The sequence below is a fragment of the Oncorhynchus keta genome, chromosome 1 (assembly GCF_023373465.1).
Source record: "Oncorhynchus keta strain PuntledgeMale-10-30-2019 chromosome 1, Oket_V2, whole genome shotgun sequence".
In the NCBI taxonomy this organism is placed as follows: domain Eukaryota; kingdom Metazoa; phylum Chordata; class Actinopteri; order Salmoniformes; family Salmonidae; genus Oncorhynchus; species Oncorhynchus keta.
Window position 1 is genome coordinate 32,831,763 of NC_068421.1, and position 22,711 is coordinate 32,854,473.

At 44.3% G+C, this 22,711-nt stretch overlaps 1 protein-coding gene across 17 annotated transcripts in view; it reads left to right on the forward strand.

The window, feature by feature from the left end:
• LOC118376901 (stAR-related lipid transfer protein 13-like) overlaps positions 1-22,711 on the forward strand; it is a 134,949-nt gene that overhangs the window by 51,815 nt on the left and 60,423 nt on the right. Inside the window, exon 1 of one of the 17 annotated variants that reach the window (XM_052522055.1) lies at positions 8,761-9,213. The exons of 15 other annotated variants lie outside the window; for them this stretch is intronic. In XM_052522055.1, coding sequence (XP_052378015.1) covers positions 9,090-9,213 — 124 coding nt within the window. In that variant the 5' untranslated portion in view covers positions 8,761-9,089. Of the gene's footprint in view, positions 1-8,760; positions 9,214-18,216; positions 18,510-22,711 lie in introns of those variants that run through there. One more of the 17 variants, XM_052521996.1, reaches the window with a different exon arrangement.

Below are 22,711 nucleotides of genomic sequence, written 5' to 3' on the forward strand. Positions count from 1 at the left end.
ATGGCACGCTGTGGTATTTCACCCAGTAGATTTGGGAGTTTATCCAAATTGGGTTTGTTTTCAAATTCTTTGTATCTATGTAATCTGAGGGAATTATGTGTCTCTAATATTGCCATACATTTGGCAGGAGGTTAGGAAGTGCAGCTCAGTTTCCACCTCATTTTGTGGGCAGTGTGCACATAGCCTGTCTTCTCTTGAGAGCCAGATCTGCCTACAGCGGCCTTTCTCAATAGCAAAGCTATGCTCACTGAGTCTGTACATAGTCAAAGCTTTCCTTAGGTTTGGGTCAGTAACTGTGGTCAGGTATTCTGCCACTGTGTACTCTCTGTTTAGGGCCACATAGCATTATAGTTTGCTCTGTTTTTTTGTTAATTCTTTCCAATGTGTCAAGTAATAATATTTTTGTTTTCTCATGATATGGTTGGGTCTAATTGTGTTGCTGTCCTGGGGCTCTGTGGGGTGGGTTTGTGAACAGAGCCCCAGGACCAGCTTGCTTAGGGAACTCTTCTCCAGGTTCATCTCTCTGTAGGTGATGGCTTTGTTATGTAAGGTTTGGGAATCGCTTCGTTTTAGGTGGTTGTAGAATTTAACAGCTCTTCTGGATTATGATAATTTGCGGGTATTGGCCTAATTCTGCTCTGCGTGCATTATTTTGTGTTTTACGCTGTACACGGAGGATAGTTTTGCAGAATTTTGCATGCAGAGTCTTCATTTGGTGTTTGTCCCATTTTGTGAATTCTTGGTTGGTGAGCAGACCCCAGACCTCACAACCATAAAGGGCAATGGGTTCTATAACTGATTCAAGTATTTTTAGCCAGATCCTAATTGGTATGTCAAATTTTATGTTCCATTTGATGGCATAGAATGCCCTTCTTGCCTTGTCTTAGATCGTTACAGCTTTGTGGAAGTTACCTGTGGCGCTGATGTTTAGGCCAAGGTATATATAGTTTTTAGTGTGCTCTAGGGTAACGTTGTGCTCTAGGGTAACGTTGTGCTCTAGGGTAACGTTGTGCTCTAGGGTAACGTTGTGCTCTAGGGTAATGTTGTGCTCTAGGGTAACGTTGTGCTCTAGGGTAACGTTGTGCTCTAGGGTAATGTTGTGCTCTAGGGTAACGTTGTGCTCTAGGGCAACGTTGTGCTCTAGGGTAACGTTGTGCTCTAGGGCAACGTTGTGCTCTAGGGTAACGTTGTGCTCTAGGGTAACGTTGTGCTCTAGGGCAACGTTGTGCTCTAGGTAACGTTGTGCTCTAGGTAACGTTGTGCTCTAGGGCAACGTTGTGCTCTAGGTAACGTTGTGCTCTAGGGTAACGTTGTGCTCTAGGGCAACGTTGTGCTCTCGGATAACGTTGTGCTCTAGGGCAACGTTGTGCTCTCGGGCAACGTTGTGCTCTAGGGTAACGTTGTGCTCTAGGGTAACGTTGTGCTCTAGGGTAACGTTGTGCTCTAGGTAATGTTGTGCTCTAGGGTAACGTTGTGCTCTAGGGCAACGTTGTGCCTCGGGTAACATTGTGCTCTAGGGTAACGTTGTGCTCTAGGGCAACGTTGTGCTCTAGGGTAACGTTGTGCTCTAGGGCAACGTTGTGCCTCGGGTAACGTTGTGCTCTAGGGTAACGTTGTGCTCTAGGGCAACGTTGTGCTCTAGGGCAACGTTGTGCTCTAGGGTAACGTTGTGCTCTAGGGCAACGTTGTGCTCTAGGGGCAACGTTGTGCTCTAGGCAACGTTGTGCTCTAGGGCAACGTTGTGCTCTAGGGTAACGTTGTGCTCTAGGGTAATGTTGTGCTCTAGGGTAACGTTGTGCTCTAGGGTAACGTTGTGCTCTAGGACAACGTTGTGCTCTAGGCAACATTGTGCTCTAGGGCAATGTTGTGCTCTAGGGTAACGTTGTGCTCTAGGGTAACGTTGTGCTCTAGGGCAACGTTGTGCTCTAGGTAACGTTGTGCTCTAGGGTAATGTTGTGCTCTAGGGTAACGTTGTGCTCTAGGGTAACGTTGTGCTCTAGGGCAACGTTGTGCTCTAGGCAACGTTGTGCTCTAGGATAACGTTGTGCTCTAGGTCAACGTTGTGCTCTAGGTCAACGTTGTGCTCTAGGGTAACATTGTGCTCTAGGGTAATGCTGTCTAGGGTAACGTTGTGCTCTAGGGTAACGTTGTGCTCTAGGGCAACGTTGTGCTCTAGGTAACGTTGTGCTCTAGGGTAACGTTGTGCTCTAGGGTAACGTTGTGCTCTAGGGTAACGTTGTGCTCTAGGGCAACGTTGTGCTCTAGGGGCAACGTTGTGCTCTAGGGCAACGTTGTGCTCTAGGGGTAACGTTGTGCTCTAGGGTAACGTTGTGCTCTAGGCAACGTTGTGCTCTAACGTTGTGCTCTAGGGTAACGTTGTGCTCTAGGGCAACGTTGTGCTCTAGGGTAACGTTGTGCTCTAGGCAACGTTGTGCTCTAGGGTAACGTTGTGCTCTAGGGTAACGTTGTGCTCTAGGTAACTGCTCTAGGTCAACGTTGTGCTCTAGGGTCAACGTTGTGCTCTAGGGTAACGTTGTGCTCTAGGGTCAACGTTGTGCTCTAGGGTCAACGTTGTGCTCTAGGGTTGTGCTCTAGGCAACGTTGTGCTCTAGGGTAACGTTGTGCTCTAGGGTAACGTTGTGCTCTAGGGTAACGTTGTGCTCTAGGGTAACGTTGTGCTCTAGGGCAACGTTGTGCTCTAGGGCAACGTTGTGCTCTAGGGTAACGTTGTGCTCTAACGGCAACGTTGTGCTCTAGGCAACGTTGTGCTCTAGGGTAACGTTGTGCTCTAGGGTAACGTTGTGCTCTAGGGCAACGTTGTGCTCTAGGGCAACGTTGTGCTCTAGGGCAACGTTGTGCTCTAGGGTAACGTTGTGCCTAGGGCTCTGTGGCAACGTTGTGCTCTAGGGCAACGTTGTGCTCTAGGGTAACGTTGTGCTCTAGGGCAACGTTGTGCTCTAGGGTAACGTTGTGCTCTAGGGCAAGGGTAACGCTGTGCTCTAGGCAACGTTGTGCCTAGGCAACGTTGTGCTCTAGGCAACGTTGTGCTCTAGGTAACGTTGTGCTCTAGGGCAACGTTGTGCTCTAGGGTAACGTTGTGCTCTAGGCAACGTTGTGCTCTAGGGTAACGTTGTGCTCTAGGGTAACGTTGTGCTCTAGGGCAACGTTGTGCTCTAGGGCAACGTTGTGCTCTAGGGCAACGTTGTGCTCTAGGGTAACTAGGGTTGTGCTCTAGGGTAACGTTGTGCTCTAGGGTAACGTTGTGCTCTAGGTAACGTTGTGCTCTAGGGTAACGTTGTGCTCTAGGTCAACGTTGTGCTCTAGGTCAACGTTGTGCTCTAGGTAACGTTGTGCTCTAGTAACGTTGTGCTCTAGGCAACGTTGTGCTCTAGGGTAACGTTGTGCTCTAGGCAACGTTGTGCTCTGCTCTAGGGCAACGTTGTGCTCTAGGCAACGTTGTGCTCTAGGGTAACGTTGTGCTCTAGGCAACGTTGTGCTCTAGGCAACGTTGTGCTCTAGGTAACGTTGTGCTCTAGGGGTAACGTTGTGCTCTAGGGTAACGTTGTGCTCTAGGGTAACGTTGTGCTCTAGGTAACGTTGTGCTCTAGGGTAACGTTGTGCTCTAGGGCAACGTTGTGCTCTAGGGTGCTCTAGGGCAACGTTGTGCTCTAGGGTAATGTTGTGCTCTAGGTAACGTTGTGCTCTAGGGTAACGTTGTGCTCTAGGGCAACGTTGTGCTCTAGGCAACGTTGTGCTCTAGGATAACGTTGTGCTCTAGGTCAACGTTGTGCTCTAGGTCAACGTTGTGCTCTAGGGTAACGTTGTGCTCTAGGGTAATGTTGTGCTCTAGGGTAACGTTGTGCTCTAGGGTAACGTTGTGCTCTAGGGCAACGTTGTGCTCTAGGGTAACGTTGTGCTCTAGGGTAACGTTGTGCTCTAGGGTAACGTTGTGCTCTAGGGTAACGTTGTGCTCTAGGGCAACGTTGTGCTCTAGGGTAACGTTGTGCTCTAGGGTAATGTTGTGCTCTAGGGTAACGTTGTGCTCTAGGGTAACGTTGTGCTCTAGGGTAACGTTGTGCTCTAGGGTAACGTTGTGCTCTAGGATAACGTTGTGCTCTAGGTCAACGTTGTGCTCTAGGTCAACGTTGTGCTCTAGGGTAACATTGTGCTCTAGGGTAATGTTGTGCTCTAGGGTAACGTTGTGCTCTAGGGTAACGTTGTGCTCTAGGGCAACGTTGTGCTCTAGGGTAACGTTGTGCTCTAGGGTAACGTTGTGCTCTAGGTAACGTTGTGCTCTAGGGCAACGTTGTGCTCTAGGGTAACGTTGTGCTCTAGGCAACGTTGGCTCTAGGGCAACGTTGTGCTCTAGGGTAACGTTGTGCTCTAGGATAACGTTGTGCTCTAGGTCAACGTTGTGCTCTAGGTCAACGTTGTGCTCTAGGGTAACATTGTGCTCTAGGGTAACATTGTGCTCTAGGGTAAAGTTGTGCTCTAGGTCAACGTTGTGCTCTAGGTCAACGTTGTGCTCTAGGGTAACATTGTGCTCTAGGGTAAAGTTGTGCTCTAGGGTAACGTTGTGCTCTAGGGTAAAGTTGTGCTCTAGGGTAACATTGTGCTCTAGGGCAACGTTGTGCTCTAGGGTAACATTGTGCTCTAGGGCAACGTTGTGCTCTAGGGTAACGTTGTGCTCTAGGGTAACGTTGTGCTCTAGGGTAACGTTGTGCTCTAGGGCAACGTTGTGCTCTAGGGTAACATTGTGCTCTAGGGCAACGTTGTGCTCTAGGGTAACGTTGTGCTCTAGGTCAACGTTGTCTAGATGGAATTTGTATTGGTGGTCCTGACACCTGGACCTTTTTTGGAACATCATTATTTTGGTCTTACTGAGATTTACTGTCAGGGCCCAGGTCTGGCAGAATCTGTGCAGAAGATCTAGGTGCTGCTGTAGGCCCTCCTTGGTTGGGGACAGAAGCACCAGATCATCAGCAAACAGTAGACATTTGACTATAGATTCTAGTAGGGTCTGTCTGTCTGTCTGTCTGTCTGTCTGTCTGTCTGTCTGTCTGTCTGTCTGTCTGTCTGTCTGTCTCAGTCTGTCTGTCTCAGCCTATCCATAATCTTCTACAGAGATAACAACAGCCTTTGTTCTGGCTGGTAGAGGGTTTCATAATCAGGGTTGGGGTCAATTCAGTGTGTGTACTCGTGTGCGTGTGTGTTCCTTCAGGCATTCTGCCCAATGGGGCATGGACAAGTGGAACTGAAAATAGCAACAAGCAGGTCACCGCTGAGGAGTTCCATGCATAGCATAGTTATTAGCCTTTATAGAGAGAGCAGCAGTGTGTTGTTCTCCAGTAAGATATAGCCTGGTGCTGACCCTCCAGTGTGTTGTTCTCCAGTAAGATACAGCCTGGTGCTGACCCTCCAGTGTGTTGTTCTCCAGTAAGATACAGCCTGGTGCTGACCCTCCAGTATGTTGTTCTCCAGTAAGAAATAGCCTGGTGCTGACCCTGCGGTGTGTTGTTCTACAGTAAGATATAGCCTGGTGCTGACCCTCCAGTGTGTTGTTCTCCAGTAAGATATAGCCTGGTGCTGACCCTCCAGTGTGTTGTTCTCCAGTAAGATATAGCCTGGTGCTGACCCTCCAGTGTGTTGTTCTCCAGTAAGATATAGCCTGGTGCTGACCCTCCAGTGTTTTGTTCTCCAGTAAGATATAGCCTGGTGCTGACCCTGCAGCAAAGCATGTTGTTCTCCAGTAAGATATAGCCTGGTGCTGACCCTGCAGTGTGTTGTTCTCCAGTAAGATATAGCCTGGTGCTGACCCTGCAGTATGTTGTTCTCCAGTAAGATATAGCCTGGTGCTGACCCTCCAGTGTGTTGTTCTCCAGTAAGATATAGCCTGGTGCTGACCCTGCGGTGTGTTGTTCTACAGTAAGATATAGCCTGGTGCTGACCCTCCAGTGTGTTGTTCTCCAGTAAGATATAGCCTGGTGCTGACCCTGCAGTGTGTTGTTCTCCAGTAAGATATAGCCTGGTGCTGACCCTGCAGTATGTTGTTCTCCAGTAAGATATAGCCTGGTGCTGACCCTCCAGTGTGTTGTTCTCCAGTAAGATATAGCCTGGTGCTGACCTTCCAGTGTGTTGTTCTCCAGTAAGATATAGTCCGGTGCTGACCCTCCAGTGTGTTGTTCTCCAGTAAGATATAGCCTGGTGCTGACCTTCCAGTGTGTTGTTCTCCAGTAAGATACAGCCTGGTGCTGACCCTCCAGTGTGTTGTTCTCCAGTAAGATATAGCCTGGTGCTGACCCTGCGGTGTGTTGTTCTACAGTAAGATATAGCCTGGTGCTGACCCTCCAGTGTGTTGTTCTCCAGTAAGATATAGCCTGGTGCTGACCCTGCAGTGTGTTGTTCTCCAGTAAGATATAGCCTGGTGCTGACCCTCCAGTGTGTTGTTCTCCAGTAAGATATAGCCTGGTGCTGACCCTCCAGTGTGTTGTTCTCCAGTAAGATATAGCCTGGTGCTGACCCTGCAGTATGTTGTTCTCCAGTAAGATATAGCCTGGTGCTGACCCTGCAGTGTGTTGTTCTCCAGTAAGATATAGCCTGGTGCTGACCCTGCAGTATGTTGTTCTCCAGTAAGATATAGCCTGGTGCTGACCCTCCAGTGTGTTGTTCTCCAGTAAGATATAGCCTGGTGCTGACCTTCCAGTGTGTTGTTCTCCAGTAAGATACAGCCTGGTGCTGACCCTCCAGTGTGTTGTTCTCCAGTAAGATATAGCCTGGTGCTGACCCTCCAGTGTGTTGTTCTCCAGTAAGATATAGCCTGGTGCTGACCCTCCAGTGTGTTGTTCTCCAGTAAGATATAGCCTGGTGCTGACCCTGCAGTATGTTGTTCTCCAGTAAGATATAGCCTGGTGCTGACCCTGCAGTGTGTTGTTCTCCAGTAAGATATAGCCTGGTGCTGACCCTGCAGTATGTTGTTCTCCAGTAAGATATAGCCTGGTGCTGACCCTCCAGTGTGTTGTTCTCCAGTAAGATATAGCCTGGTGCTGACCTTCCAGTGTGTTGTTCTCCAGTAAGATACAGCCTGGTGCTGACCCTCCAGTGTGTTGTTCTCCAGTAAGATATAGCCTGGTGCTGACCCTCCAGTGTGTTGTTCTCCAGTAAGATATAGCCTGGTGCTGACCCTCCAGTGTGTTGTTCTCCAGTAAGATATAGCCTGGTGCTGACCCTGCGGTGTAAATCACCAGCCTGAACCCTATTCCAGGGAAGAGCAATGAGCAGTGAATGTCCTGGTGGAAATTAAGTAATGTTATCCCAGCTGGACGCGGAGAGGGAGAGAGTGAGGGAGAGAGTGAGGGAGAGAGTGAGGGAGAGAGTGAGGGGAAGAGAGAGGGGGAGATAGGGAGAGAGAGGTGGAGTGAGGGGGAGACAGAGAGGGAGAGAGAGGGGGAAAGAGAGGGAGAGAGAGAGGGGGAAAGAGAGGGAGGGAGAGAGAGAGGGAGGGAGAGAGAGGGGGAGATAGGGAGAGGGAGGAGAGAGAGGTGGAGTGAGGGGGAGACAGAGAGGGAGAGAGAGGGGGAAAGAGAGGGAGAGAGAGGGGGAAAGAGAGGGAGGGAGAGAGAGAGGGAGAGAGAGAGGGAGAGAGAGAGAGGGAAATAGAGGGAAGAGTTAGGGAGAGAGGGGGGGTGTGGGGGGGTTACAGCACAGTTCAGGTCAGGAGGCAGGACTATCTATTATAGAAGCTGTCTGTCAGTGTCCAGCTGGTCCTTGTGTATTATAGATCTGAGAGAATTATATTACTGCATAACTGTCTGCTGAAGTTCAGCTAGGTTGACATTATAAGGCTCGGGTCAAACATGGGCTGAACAGGGAATAAGACAGATATTGCACTTCTTCTACACTGTCTACTTCTACTCATGGCACCTCAATTATCTCGATAAAGCATGTTTTACTTTTATATATGAAAAATGTTGAGTAGGCTTCTTCAGACTAAACCGGGTGTTGTCACAATAATATCTGGAGTTGAACTTATTATGATATTGACACAGCAAAGTCACTATGATGTCTGGTGTGATATTGACACAGCAAAGTCACTATGATGTCTGGTGTGATATTGACACAGCAAAGTCACTATGATGTCTGGTGTGATATTGACACAGCAAAGTCACTATGATGTCTGGTGTGATATTGACACAGCAAAGTCACTATGATGTCTGGTGTGATATTGACACAGCAAAGTCACTATGATGTCTGGTGTGATATTGACACAGCAAAGTCACTATGATGTCTGGTGTGATATTGACACAACAAAGTCACTATGATGTCTGGTGTGATATTGACACAGCAAAGTCACTATGATGTCTGGTGTGATATTGACACAACAAAGTCACTATGATGTCTGGTGTGATATTGACACAACAAAGTCACTATGATGTCTGGTGTGATATTGACACAGCAAAGTCACAAGGCTTAACCTTCCTCTCCTTCAGGGAGGTTTGACCTCTGATAAGTGTGTGTATTAGAAAGAAAAATACACTTCATTTTAACTCACTTTTCTTTTTAACATAAAACCCAACATCTCTATAAATCAATTTTGATGTAGCCCTAATTTCACATTTTCTGAAACATTCCATGTTTATTACTTCTTATTCACAAGAGTGAAAGCTCTGTATAGTGTAGTGAAAGTGAGTGTAGCCTGGTGAGTGAGAGGGAAGAAGGGAGGGAGGGAAGTGGAGGGGTGAAAGAGAGCAGCTCGAGTAGTCTATCTGTGAGCATAGACTGACCGTCACCGTGGTGGAAACTTCAAACACCACACATCTGGTCCTAGCTTTGTCCGGCACCGGGGCTGAAATATCGTTTAATTGAAGGACTTGGCAAAGATGGATACTTTATACAGAACAGGTATATGTTCTTCGGTCAAATGTATGGCTGGTTAATTAATGGTTACACTCTACTCTGCGACTGTAACTCAGTCCTAATCAGATGAAGACGCATCGGCGCGAGCGCAGTGGTGGTCCACTCAGAGGAAAGACGCAATAACGGGTTCATGAGGATCGGGATTTGTTTTATTATGATGGACACACGGATTTACTATGACAACTAAGCGCAAATCGATGAAACTGAAGCTGCGGCGGTGTTTCAGTGAGACGCTGCGCGGTTCCACGTCGAAAGCCTGGGATCTACTATGGAAAAATGTCAGGGAGCGAAGACTCGCAGGTCAGTCTTCAAAAAGTATCGGTGTAGTATTGAATACACACTATATTTATTTGATATGTATTTATTCTGTTAGAAAATAGCCATTCTTAACTTTATTACATGAAAACCTTTTTTTTTACACAGATAGAGTCCAGCATATAACTGTTTTCCAACATGATTTTATCAAACAAGTAGCATAAATAAGCCCACTAAGTTACAAACTTGGCTGTAGTTAATGTTCTAATCAATCAAGTGAATGTTGAAGGGGCAATCAGCAGTTGATAGATCCATTTTTGGACGTATACATTAATGATATGTAACCCTACCCATTGATTCTTGAAGAGTATATCTTATAAATGCCTCATGAGTTTAGTTCAACTGTCATACCCCATCAGAACCCAAAATATAAACTTGTTTTACTGCAATGTCTGTAAACACAGTTAATGTAAACAAAAACGATGTAGCCTCAAAACATGGTTACAACTATAATTGTGATATCATGGATGCTCAGTCCTTGAATCCATAACTCTATGAATTTGAATGGTTGTCCAGCCCCATCAGTCAGCTTTTTAACGAAACAGGTACGCGGAAAACGCTTGGTTATTGTTCCTACTGCTGATTGCTTCTTTAAACTATACAGCGTACCGCTGATTGGTGGATTGACCTAAGGCAGCCCAAATCTGATATTTTTCCCAAGAATTGGTCTTTTGACTTTTCACATCAGATCTTTTTCAGAGCTGATCTGATTGGTCAAAAGACCAATTAGTGAAAAAAAAATCAGAATTGAGCTGTCTGTGTAAACGCAGCCTGTATGCACAGAATACATTCTGCACAGTTGTCCTCATAATTCTTCTTCTACAGTAATCATACCCATTAACACGTGTTCACCAGGTGTACTTACCTTAGTTTTACATGTGACTTACCTTGCTCTTATTTAGTTTTTTTTAAAGATCTTCTAATTTACAATAATAATTATAAATTACCAAACCAATTTGCAATACAATTGGACTTTTTATTCACTGCTGGTTGGTTATAAGGATTGATTTGGATTGAAAGAAAAACAATATCACAATATATGTGAATAATGTTCTCACATGAAGCACCAAAGCAAGACCCATTATTATCCCAATGTGACTTTGTGCTAAGCCTGTAGTAGAAGATGTATGAAACGGTGGGCTAGAGACCAGACCCCCTACTGCCACCGCCACTGAAGGCTATACTTAATGGTTAGAAGTGTTTCCTGGATTAGTTTGCCTCATAATTCAAATGTGCAGAATATGCATCCCAAATACAATTCACTGTATATAGACTGTATTATTATTGACTGTATGTTTGTTTATTCCATGTGTAACTCAGTGTTGTTGTTTATGTCGCACTGCTTTGCTTTATCTTGGCCAGGTCGCAGTTATAAATAAGAACTTGTTCTCAACTAACCTACCTGGTTAAATAAAGGTGAAATAAATGTAAAAAATGATTCCCTTTATAGTGCACAACTTTTGACCAGGGCCCATAAGGCTCTGGTAAAAAGTAGTGCACTATACAGGGAATAGGATGCCATTTGGGACACATCCACTGATAGTTATTTCCTTCAGGTACCTTTCTGCCAGAGATTTAAAATACAGCTGGAGCTGCTTGCTGGGAGAATGATATTGTATTTTCAAAAGAGCTGCTGAATCATGGTCTGTGTGTGTAGGGAGCCCAGTACACCACTAGGGGGTGCCAGTCAAATTATCCATACAGCAGGACAGTAGTCAAGTAGGTTATTAAATATTTTAGAGGGATCTGTTCTCCATCTGTATTTCAGTATTATAATGATGTTATGTGATAGATGTTGACCTCAACTGTCCCAGGAGACTGTAATTGAATCACATTGGTGCCAGTTATGTCTTCTTATTGCAATAATATGGGCCGGTTTCCTGGACACAGTCCTGGACTATATAGCACTTTCAATTTTGATTTTCCATTGAGTTTGGTTTTTAGTCCAGGACGAGGCTTAATCTGTGTCCTTAATCTGTGTTGCAAATTTTATTGCAACACTGTAGGGGATGTACAGTGCCTTCGGAAAGTATTCAGACCCCTTGACTTTTTCCACATTTTGTTATGTTAAGCCTTATTCTAAAATGAATTAAGTAAAACAAATCCTCAGCAATCTACACAACACCCCATATTGACGAAGTGAAAACAGGTTTTTAGCATTTTTTGCAAATGTATAAAACATAAAAAACATAAATACCTTATTTACATAAGTATTCAGACCCTTTGCTATCAGTTGCATCATTGATTATCCTTGAGATGTTTCTACAACTTGATTGGAGTACACTTGTGGTAAATTCAATTGATTGGACATGATTTGGAAAGGCACACACCTGTCTATATAAGGTCCCACAGTTGACAGTGCATGTCAGAGCAAAAACCAAGCCATGAGGTCAAAGGAATTGTCCGTAGAGGTCAGAGACAGGATTGTGTTGAGACACAGATCTGGGGAAGGTTACCAAAACATGTCTGTAGCATTGAAGGTCCCAAAGAACACAGTGGCCTCCATCATTCTTAAATAGAAAAAGTTTGGAACCACCAAGAATCTTCCTAGAGCTGGCCACATGGCAAAACTGATCACGGGCCTTGGTCAGGGAAGTGACCAAGAATCCGATGGTCACTCTGACAGAGCTCTAGAGTTCCTCTGTGGAGATGGGAGAGCCTTCCAGAAGGACAACCACCTCTGCAGCACTCCACCAATCAGGTCTTTATGGTAGAGTGGTCAGACGGAAGCCACTCCTCAGTAAAAAAGCACATGACAGCACGCTTGGAGTTTGCCAAAAGGCACCTAAAGACTAAAGCCTCTCAGACCAAGAGAAACAAGATACTCTGGTCTGATGAAAGATTGAACTCTTTGGCCTGAATGCCAAGCGTCACGTCTGGAGGAAACCTGGCACCATCCCTACGGTGAAGGATGGTGGTGGCAGCATCATGTGGTGGGGATATTTTTCAGCATCAGGGACTGGGAGACTAGTCAGGATCGAGGGAAATATGAACGGCGCAAAGTACAGAGAGATCTTTGATGAAAATCTGATCCAGAGCGCTCAGGACCTCAGACCGGGGCGAAGGTTCACAACAAGACAACAACCCTAAGCACACAGCCAAGCCAACGCAGGAGTGGCTTCGGGACAAGTCTCTGAATGTCCTTGAGTGGCCCAGCCAGAGCCTGGACTTGAACCCGATCAAACATCTCTGGAGGAACCTGAAAATAGCTGTGCAGCTGCGCTCCCCATCCAAGCTGACAGAGCTTGAGAGGATCTGCAGAGAAGAAAGGGAGAAACTCCCCAAATACAGGTGTGACACTCTTGAAGTGTCATACCCAAGAAGACTCAATCCTGAACTTGCTGCCAAAGGTGCTTCAACAAATTACTGAGTAAAGGGTGTGAACACTTTTGTAAATGTTGATATTTCAGTTTTTATTTTTAATAAATTAGCAAATTTTGCTTTGACATTACTGGGTATTGTGTGTAGATTGATGAGGAAAAAATACAATTTAATCAATTTTAAAATAAGGCTGTAACGTAACAAAATGTGGAAAAAGTAAAGGGGTCTGAATACTTTCCGAATGCACTGCACAGTATATGATCAACCTTCACAATATTGTCTCTGTCTTGTTTTAGCAACATGTCTGTCGAGTCTCTGTGTATGTAATGTTGTTTAAATCCTGCCAGTCCATCTCAGCTGTGGAGTACTGAAACACCTCTCGAGTTTAACTGACTTTAGAGTCCTGTGGCTGCATTGTTGCTTTGTTGTTGCTGCGTTGTTTGAAAGGTTGACACATGAATCCAACATTCTATTCCATATTTGTATCCTGGTGATATGCTATGATGCCATGTATCTGGCAGCCCATCCATTGGACCTACTACTAGCCTTGGCCTGCTGTCTGTTTAGAAGCACTCTAAACAATCAGGGACTGTTTATGGGCTGGGCTGGGCTGCTGACTGTCTGACCTGTGTGTGCAAGCGTCGATCAGACTTGGCTGGCTGGTGTTCTATTGCTTTTAACTGTCATAATTAGTCATAATTTTAACACATCTATTCCTGAATCCAACCACCTAATAATACTATCTCCAACCCTGGTTCCAACCACCTAGTAATACTATCTCCAACCCTAGTTCCAACCACCTAGTAATACTATCTCCAACCCTGGTTCCAACCACCTAATAATACTATCTCCAACCCTGGTTCCAACCACCTAATAATACTATCTCCAACCCTGGTTCCAACCACCTAATAATACTATCTCCAACCCTGGTTCCAACCACCTAATAATACTATCTCCAACCCTGGTTCCAGCCACCTAGTAATGCTATCTCCAGTGCAGCCACCCAACACACCAGAGACAGGGACCTCCACCCCCTCACTTCCATGAACTAACACCCTTAGTTTGTGTGTGTGTGTGTGTGATTAACAGTAGAGTCAACACATGAAATCATTTGCACAATGTCACAGCACCACCCAATACCTGAACAAACAGTTTATCCACAGTACCACAGTATAACAGCTCCTGGTGTGTGTTTGTGTGTGCATGAAAGCATATAGAGGGTTGTGGGGCTCTGAAGTGAAGGGAGCTGTGGGTGAATGGTGGTCTTTGTTGCCCAGGGAGGGTCCTGCCAGCCAGAGGGACAGGGGCTGTTTGCCTGCATCCCAAATGGCACCACCCTATTCCCTATATAGTGCACTACTTTTGACCAGAGCACTATAGGGAATAGGGTGTTATTTGGGCAGGGTTTGGGAGTAACGGATTACATGTAATCTGTTACATGTAAGGGATTACAAAACCGGTAACTGTAATCCATTACACTCCCAGCATAAGTATTGTAATCAGATTACAGATAACCTTTGAATAACTAGATGATTACTTCGAGGATTAATTTAAATTCAGAAAAACACTTTGACACTGTTTTCTCAATAACATTGAAATCAGCATTGAAAAAAGGCGGAAGTTTAAGTTTGTTCCACCTGAGCGAGTCTGACAACAAGTCAGAGACCACTATGATGACACACCAAATGTGTTTGATGGATCGCTGGAAAAGAGCAAGAATAAGCTTTTGTAGGCTACAGTCCAAGCTATGTCTTCCAATGGTGCGACTGCAGTCGGCATCCAAAGATTATCCAACTTGTATAAACGCTTGGAGGTAAGGATGACAGCAGTGGTGTCGTCTACGGCGATATGGATATCACTTATTATTGATATCTACATAGCGCATTGATGTGAATCACATTGCTGCTCTCTCATTTAGCTATTTGCGCCTTACGTATTGTGGTTGTTGTGGATGGCTGTTCACAAATCTAAATGTGTATTTGAACCCAATAATGTTTGAATTCAAGAAGTTTAAGTTGCTTATCAATCATTGTTTTTCAAACCAGTGGACAGCCAGTGGAAAATGCGCTCTTGCAACAGCTGCATATTGCGGATCCCAGCCTATGGAATAAAAATTGGCCGTTTATTGCTCAATCTAATTCATGCCGATAAAAACAATTAAATTCATAGGCCTTTTAAAATGATAAACTTGAATTAGCTAACACAACGTGCCATTGGAACACAGGAGTGATGGTTGCTGATAATGAGCCTCTGTAGGCCTATGTAGATATTTCATAAAAAATCTGCGGTTTCCAGCGACAAGTCATTTACAACATTAACAATGTCTACACTGTATTTCTGATCAATTTGATGTTATATTAATGGACAATCTTTTTTGCTTTACTTTAAATAACAAGGACATTTCTAAGTGACCCCAAACTTTTGAACGGCAGTGTACATTTTTGTCTTCTTCTGTAACGGTATGAAGGAGAAGAGGACCAAGGTGCAGCGTGGTATGTGTCCGTATCTTTTAATAAAGAACTTAAACACTGAACAAAAACAATAAACACACAACAGAAAACAGTTCTGGCTGGTGCAGACACACAACAGAAAACAGTTCTGGCTGGTGCAGACACACAACAGAAAACAGTTCTGGCTGGTGCAGACACACAACAGAAAACAGTTCTGGCTGGTGCAGACACACAACAGAAAACAGTTCTGGCTGGTGCAGACACACAACAGAAAACAGTTCTGGCTGGTGCAGACACACAACAGAAAACAGTTCTGGCTGGTGCAGACACACAACAGAAAACAGAAAATGATCACCCACCCAACACAATAGAAAACAGGCTCCCTAAATATGGTTCTCAATCAGGGACAACGATTAACAGCTGCCTCTGATTGAGAACCATACCAGGCCAAACACAGAAATAGCAAATCATAGAAAAACTAACATAGACAACCCACCCAACTCACGCCCTGACCATACTAAAACAAAGACATAAAAGAACGAAGGTCAGAATGTGACATCTTCTAATGCCTCTTAAGGGGAAAGTAATCTAAAAGTAATTGAATGTAATCAAATTACGTTACTGAGTTTGGGTAATCCAAAGTTACATTACTGATGACAATTTTGGATAGATAACTAGTAACTGTAACGGATTACATTTAGAAAGTAACCTACCCAACCCTGTATTTGGGAGGCACCCTTTGACTCTTTAGCTTGGTGGTGTGCCCTCTAGCAGCGCCAGTCCCATGTGGAGCCCTGTGCTGCTGGACACAGGCATGCTGTATGTTGAGAGGGGTGACAGCACCAGAATGGCCCGCTGAGACTGAGTGGGTCTGCTCTGTTTGCAAGGATGTGGACTCTGTTTTAAATGTGAATGATCACTTGTGTTGTTCCATCCTGTTCCAAACTCAACAATACTACTGGAATGTTATCAAGTTTTAAGATCTACTTTTATTATTATTTAGTTTAAACTTCACTATTGCCAACTGCTGTAACGCGGTTCGTCTGAGGAAGAAGGAGTAGACCAAAGCACAGCACGTGTTCATATTTTCTTTAATTAACTGAACACTAAATACAAAAGAACAAGAGAATAAATGAAAACCGAAACAGTCCCGTATGGTGCAAACACTGAAACGGAAAACAACCACCCACAAACACCAGGTGGGAACAGGCTACCGCAGTATGGTTCTCAATCAGAGACAACGATTGAGAGCTGCCTCTGATTGGGAACCATACCAGGCCAAACACATAGAACTATAACACACAGAACAAACATAGAATGCCCACCCCAACTCACGCCCTGACCAAACTAAAATAGAGACATAAAGAAGGAACTAAGGTCAGGACGTGACAACTGTATCTTATCATCATATCTCAATCTCAAATTCTAGAGGCTGTAATGTTGTGGCAGTAGCATGGCTGTTTTAATGAACCGGAAAGCTTACTGGGGTCTGTATTAACCAGTTGATATTCATTATAATCCCGGTGTTTAGGCTCAATGGTTTCTTCTTCACAAGGTGCCACAGGCTTCCTGTCCTGTTGAACACCACTGTGAATGGAGACGGGCTGAGAGTGGTGTTAGAGAATGGTTGTGGGCGGGGGCCTGGGGGTGGAGAGGGGGTTGTTGGGGAATGGTGAGTTTGGGGAGAAGAGATTAGCATTCTACCTCTCGTTCATCTCTCTCCTTCTTTTTACTCTCTTCATTCTTTCAATTCAATTCAATTCAAGGGGCTTTATTGGCATGGGAAACATATGTTAACATTGCCAAAGCAAGTGAGGTAGATACTATTCAAAAGTGAAAACATTCCACTCACATAAGTTCCAAAAGAATAAAGACATTACAAATGTTGTACAGTGTTGTAACGATGTACAAATGGTTAAAGTACAAAAGGGAAAATAAATAAGCATAAATATGTGTTGTATTTACAATGGTGTTTGTTCTTCACTGGTTGCCCTATTCTTGTGGCAATAGGTCACAAATATTGCTGCTGTGTTGGCACACTGTGGTATTTCACCCAGTAGATATGGGAGTTTATCAAAATCGGGTTTGTTTTTAAATTCTGTGTAATCTGAGGGAAATATGTGTCTCTAATATGGTCACACATTGGTGCAGGAGGTTAGGAAGTGCAGCTCAGTTTCCACCTCATTTTGTGGGCAGTGTGCACATAGCCTGTCTTCTCTTGAGAGCTAGGTCTGCCTACAGCGGCCTTTCTCAATAGCAAGGCTATGCTCACTGAGTCTGTACATAGTCAAAGCTTTCCATAATTTTGGGTTAGTCACAGTGGACATGTATTCTGCCACTGTGTACTCTCTGTTAAGGCCCAAATAGCATTCTAGTTTACTGTTTAATTGTTAATTCATTCCAATGTATTAAGTCATTATCTTTTTGTTTTCTCATGACTTGATTGGGTCTCTGTGGGGTGGGTTTGTGAACAGAGCCCCAGGACCAGCTTGCTTAGGGAACTCTTCTCCATGTTCATCTCTCTGTAGGTGATGGCTTTGTTATGGAAGGTTTGGGAATCGCTTCGTTTTAGGTGATGGTAGAATTGAACGGCTCTTTTCTGGATTTTGATAATTAGCGGGTATCGGCCTCTCTCAGTCGCAGTCTCTCTCTCTTTCTCCCGGGTATCGGCCTAATTCTGCTCTGCATGCATTATTTGGTGTTCTTTCTCCTCTGTCTTTTACCTGAGTCCATTTGTCAGCGTGGTAGAGAGACTCCCTGATCTCCTGAGTAAACTTGTAGGTCGTCATTGTAAATAAGAATGAGCTTTTAACTGACTTGCCTAGTTAAATAAAGGTTAAATGTAAAAAACGAATTTACTTGCCACTTGTGTGCAAGTCCACACTCCACAGCGGAGGATTGTTTTGGGCAGGGCGAGTCCTAACAATACTGTTTTTCTAAGCCCTCCCATGTCCTCCTCCCTGTCTCATCCTCCTCCCTCAGTCAGTTCACAGGCTTTCTTCTGGTATTTATATTTCCCTCCAGACCCGCGTTCAGGAGTTCAGTCGGTTCCTCTCCCTCTCTCACACAGACAGACACTGGATAGAGCTCAGCAAGGTGGGCAGTACTCTAAGTACTGATCTGCCACTGGCTGCTGTCTGATCACCTGACCTGGAGAGGTGTAGCTGGCACTCCTCCTCCCTCCCCTCTAGCCTCTCAGCTCTCCTTCCGAGCCCCAGACTTTCAGATCAGAGGCCAGTGTAGTGTGTGTGTGTGTGTGCAAGTCTAGCAGTGCCAGTGCTGCAGTAGCAGTCATGTACAGGGATCTGTCTGACAGTCACTCTGAGTCCCAGGGACCAGACAGTGAGTGTCTGGGCAGCAGTATGAGTCAGGACAGCCAGGATTGTCTGGGCAGTATGACCCAAGAGAGCCAGGATATCTACCTAAGGATGGACCACCATCACCGTCGCTCCGGATACCGCCTGGGACGCATAATTGCCCGGCAACAGCTGCTCCGGAGGATAGCTGGAGGTAGGAGGAGGAATGGTAGCTCTAGTCCAGGGTGTTGTATGCGGCTTGCTGACACAGCCTTAAGCAGCAGCAAGCCTCACCTGATGCCCTGGACTAGAGCTAGTGGAGTGGATACTGTAGTAGGAGTGGTGGTGGAAACTCACTCTAAGTGTGTAAGGACATGGCAAGGTGCTGGACTCAGTCATGGAGTAACTCTGGTGTTGCTTAACTTAATAACACTTTTAGCAAGCTGTGTAAAGGGTGACTAATATTGTTGTTCTAGACTAGCACACCACAGTGTTCCTACATTCCAGAGGGTTGATTTTGTGGACTATTCCCTAAGTATGTAACATACCTGGGCTGTGTCATTCGCTGAATTGTTGTTTTGATCCTAACTACGATATGCAAGTCAAGACAGCTCAGAACACCACAGTAGGCGTGTACCTTAAGAAAGTATTCACACTCCTTGACGTTGTCCACATTTTGTTGTGTTACAGCCCGAATGGATTAAATGTAGATGTTGTGTAACTGGCCTACACACAATACTCCATAATGTCAAATTGGAATTAGACATTTTTACAAAATAATTAAAAATGAAAGGCTGAAATGTCTTGAGTCAATAAGTATTCAACCCCTTTGTTAATGCAAACCTAAATAAGTTTAGGAGTAAAAACATGTGCTTAACAAGTCACATAATAAGTTGCAATAATAGTGTCTAACATGATTTTTGACTCATCTCTGTACCCCACATATACAATTATCTGTAAGGTCCCTCAGTCGAGCGATGAATTTCAAACACAGATTCAACCACAAAGACCAGGGAGGGTTTCCAATGCCTTGCAAAGAAGCAGACATTGAATATTATCTCTTTGAGCACGGTGAAGTTATTAATTACACTTTGGATGACGTATCAATACACCTAATCACTACAAGAGAGGAAGGAAACCACTAGGATTTCACCATGAAGCCAATGGTGACTTTAAAACAATGACAGAGTTTAATGGCTGTGATAAGAGAAAACTGAGGATGGATCAACAACATTGTAGCTATTCCACAATACTAACTTAATTGACAGAGTGAAAAGAAGGAAGCCTGTATAGATTACAAATATACCAAAACACACATCCTGTTTGAAATAAGGCACTGAAGTAAAACTGCAAAAAATGTGGCAAGGAAATTAACTTTATGTCCTGAACAGACAGCGTTATGTTTGGGGCAAATCCAACACATCACTGAGTACCACTCTTCAAATTTTTAAGCATGTTGGTGGCTGCATTGTATTATGGGTATGCTTGTCATTGGCAAGGACTGGGGAGTTTATTACAATAATAAGAAATGGAGTAGCGCTAAGCAAAGGCAAAATACTAGAGGTAAACCTAGTTTAGGCTTCTTTCCAACATAGACTGAGAGACAAAGTTACCTTTCAGCAGGAGCACAAGTCCACATTTACACAGGAGTTGCTTACCAAGACGACATTGAATGTTCCTGAGTGGCCTGGCTACAGGTTTGACTTAAATCGGCCAAGGCAGCAGCTACTCTTCTTGTGGTCCAAACACATTAAGGCACTTACATTACATGTAAAACGAAATCTAAAATAGTACATCATATAACATTATTACACGACGACATATCTACAATACAAAATGTATAATACCACCATACAATAATATTACAATGTACGTGTGTGTAGAGTGTGTGTGCTAGCGCTTGTGTGCAAATGCCTGTGTCTGTACCTTTGTGTGTCTCTCTTCTGGGTCCACTCTTGCTTGATTATGTATGTGATATCAACAGAGAGGTATATTTTCTGGGTGATTTAAGTATTGACTGGCTTTCATCAAGCTGCCCACTCAAGAGAAAGCTTTAAACTAAAACCAGTGCCTGCAACCTGGTTCAGGTTATCAATCAACCTACCAGAATGGTTACAAACAGCACATGAATGAAATCATGAACATGTATTGATCACATCTTTATTAATGCTGCAGAAATTTGCTTTAAAGCAGTATCCAGATCCATAGGATGTAGTGATCCCAATAAAGTTACCATATTTAGGAAAACTAAAGTTCCAAAGTCTGGGCCTAATATAGTGTATAAGAGGTCAAACAATACGTTTTGTAGTGATTCTTATGTTGATGTTGTTAAGCATATTTGCTGGTCTGTGGTGCATAATGATCAGCAACCAGACGCTGTACTTGACACATTTATGAAATTGCTTATTCCAGTTACTAATAAACATGTACCCCTTAAGAAAATGACTGTAAAAACTGTTAAATCCCCTTGGATTGATGATGGACAGTTTTATGCTTGAGTGGGATGAGGCAAAAGGTATGGCAAATAAGTCTGGCAGCATAACCGATTGGCAAACGTAATGCAAATTGAGAAATCATGTGACTAAACTAAAGAAAAATACACTATACTATGAAACAAATGAATTATTTAAAGAATGATAGTGAAATGCTGTGTGTCACCTTGGTATAACGGGTCGGGAGACAGGCGCAGGAATGTGTATGTCATGCCCTGACCTTAGAGATCCTTATTATTCTCTATGTTTGGTTAGGTCAGGGTGTGACTCAGGTAAGGAAAGTCTATGTTTTCTATTTCTTTGTTTTTGGCCGTGTGTGTGTGTGTGTGTGTGTGTGTGTGTGTGTGTGTGTGTGTGTGTGTGTGTGTGTGTGTGTGTGTGTGTGTGTGTGTGTGTGTGTGTGTGTGGTTCCCAATCAGAGGCAGCTGTCTATCGTTGTCTCTGATTGGGGATCATATATAAGTTGTCTTGTTTTCTGTTTAGTGTCTGTACCTGACAGAACTGTGCGCTTTCGCTTTGGTTATTTTGTGAGTGTTAAAAAAAAAAAAAAAAAATCATTAACACTTTCTATGCTGCGCTTTGGTCCACTCCTTTCAACGAGAGTAATAGTTTTAAAAATGTCTTTACCCAAATTACAGCGTGCCATGTACAGGCATGGGGATGAAGACCAAACAAACATGTCTACAAAACACAGGGTTGAGGCCCAAACAAAAGAGCGAGGAGTACCTCGAATAAATACACAAGCACACACAATGATTATCACGAGAGACGAGACCCGTAATCATATGTGCAATACAAATGGTACGAAAGCCACAGCACAGGTACTCACACGACCAATGGAACAATAATTGACAGCTCAATGGTGAACCAAAGGGCACACTTAAACAATGACTAATTATTGGGAAATGGGCACCAGGTATGCGTAATAAACAGTTCCGGAGGGATCCGTGACCTCCCCCCTCCATCTCGAAGGACCATGTAAAAACTATTGGTCGCTAAATCCGGAGAAATGATGGACCATGTAAAAAAGGTTGGCTAGTATGCCATCACCCGTCTGAGCGGGCGGCTTTGAATGCCCTCTCCCACTATATACTTATAACTGATTGGTTTGGTTCTGCCCACTATAGTTCTGTCCGGTTAGAACATGATGTTGAGGCCCATACTGAACACTTGGTCACCACCACATGCACACACACGCAGACACAGCTGTTTCTATTTCAGGATGTTTATATGATTGTGGTAGTCCGAATGACTTTCAATCTAATTGTTGTGGTGATTTTCATGCACGCACAACATTCAAACATTCGTGTTATTGTCGACAATAAAAAGTCCTCCGAAACATGCGTCTTCACCCTTCAGACGACGATAGCACTCTGACCTGAGTGTGCGGGTGCAGGGTCCAGATGCACATTTCCAAGTGTTCTGAGCTTAGTCATGGACTAAAATGCTGTTTCAAAGGAGATTCTTCATTGATCATGTTATTTATTGCAGGATGTTCGCAAAACTGGCCCATAAAGTGCGGGTACTATCAATGCACTCAACCTTTTGTCACACACAGTGGTATTAGAGTCTGTCCAGTGAACTGACCTCCTCCATCCCCTGTTGTAGCCTGTCTCTCCTGGCTGGAGCATTCCAGCTGACCAGCTGCATTGACGTAGCAGGCTAGGAGAGGGAGGGACTGGGCTACCACACCTGGGTTCAAATACTATTTTAAATCATTTTAAATACTTTATCTGTGCTTGAGGCAGAAAACTATCTTGCACTCCAGACAGGCTAGAACAAACACTCAAAGTATTGGAAAGATTGCAAATATTATTTGAAACCATGTCTGGGGTTTACCCGGCCATAGTGACTGGTAATATAGCAGACTGTGGGAGGGAGTGACTGGGAGCTACTGGTAGTTTGTATAGTTTCACCCTGAATT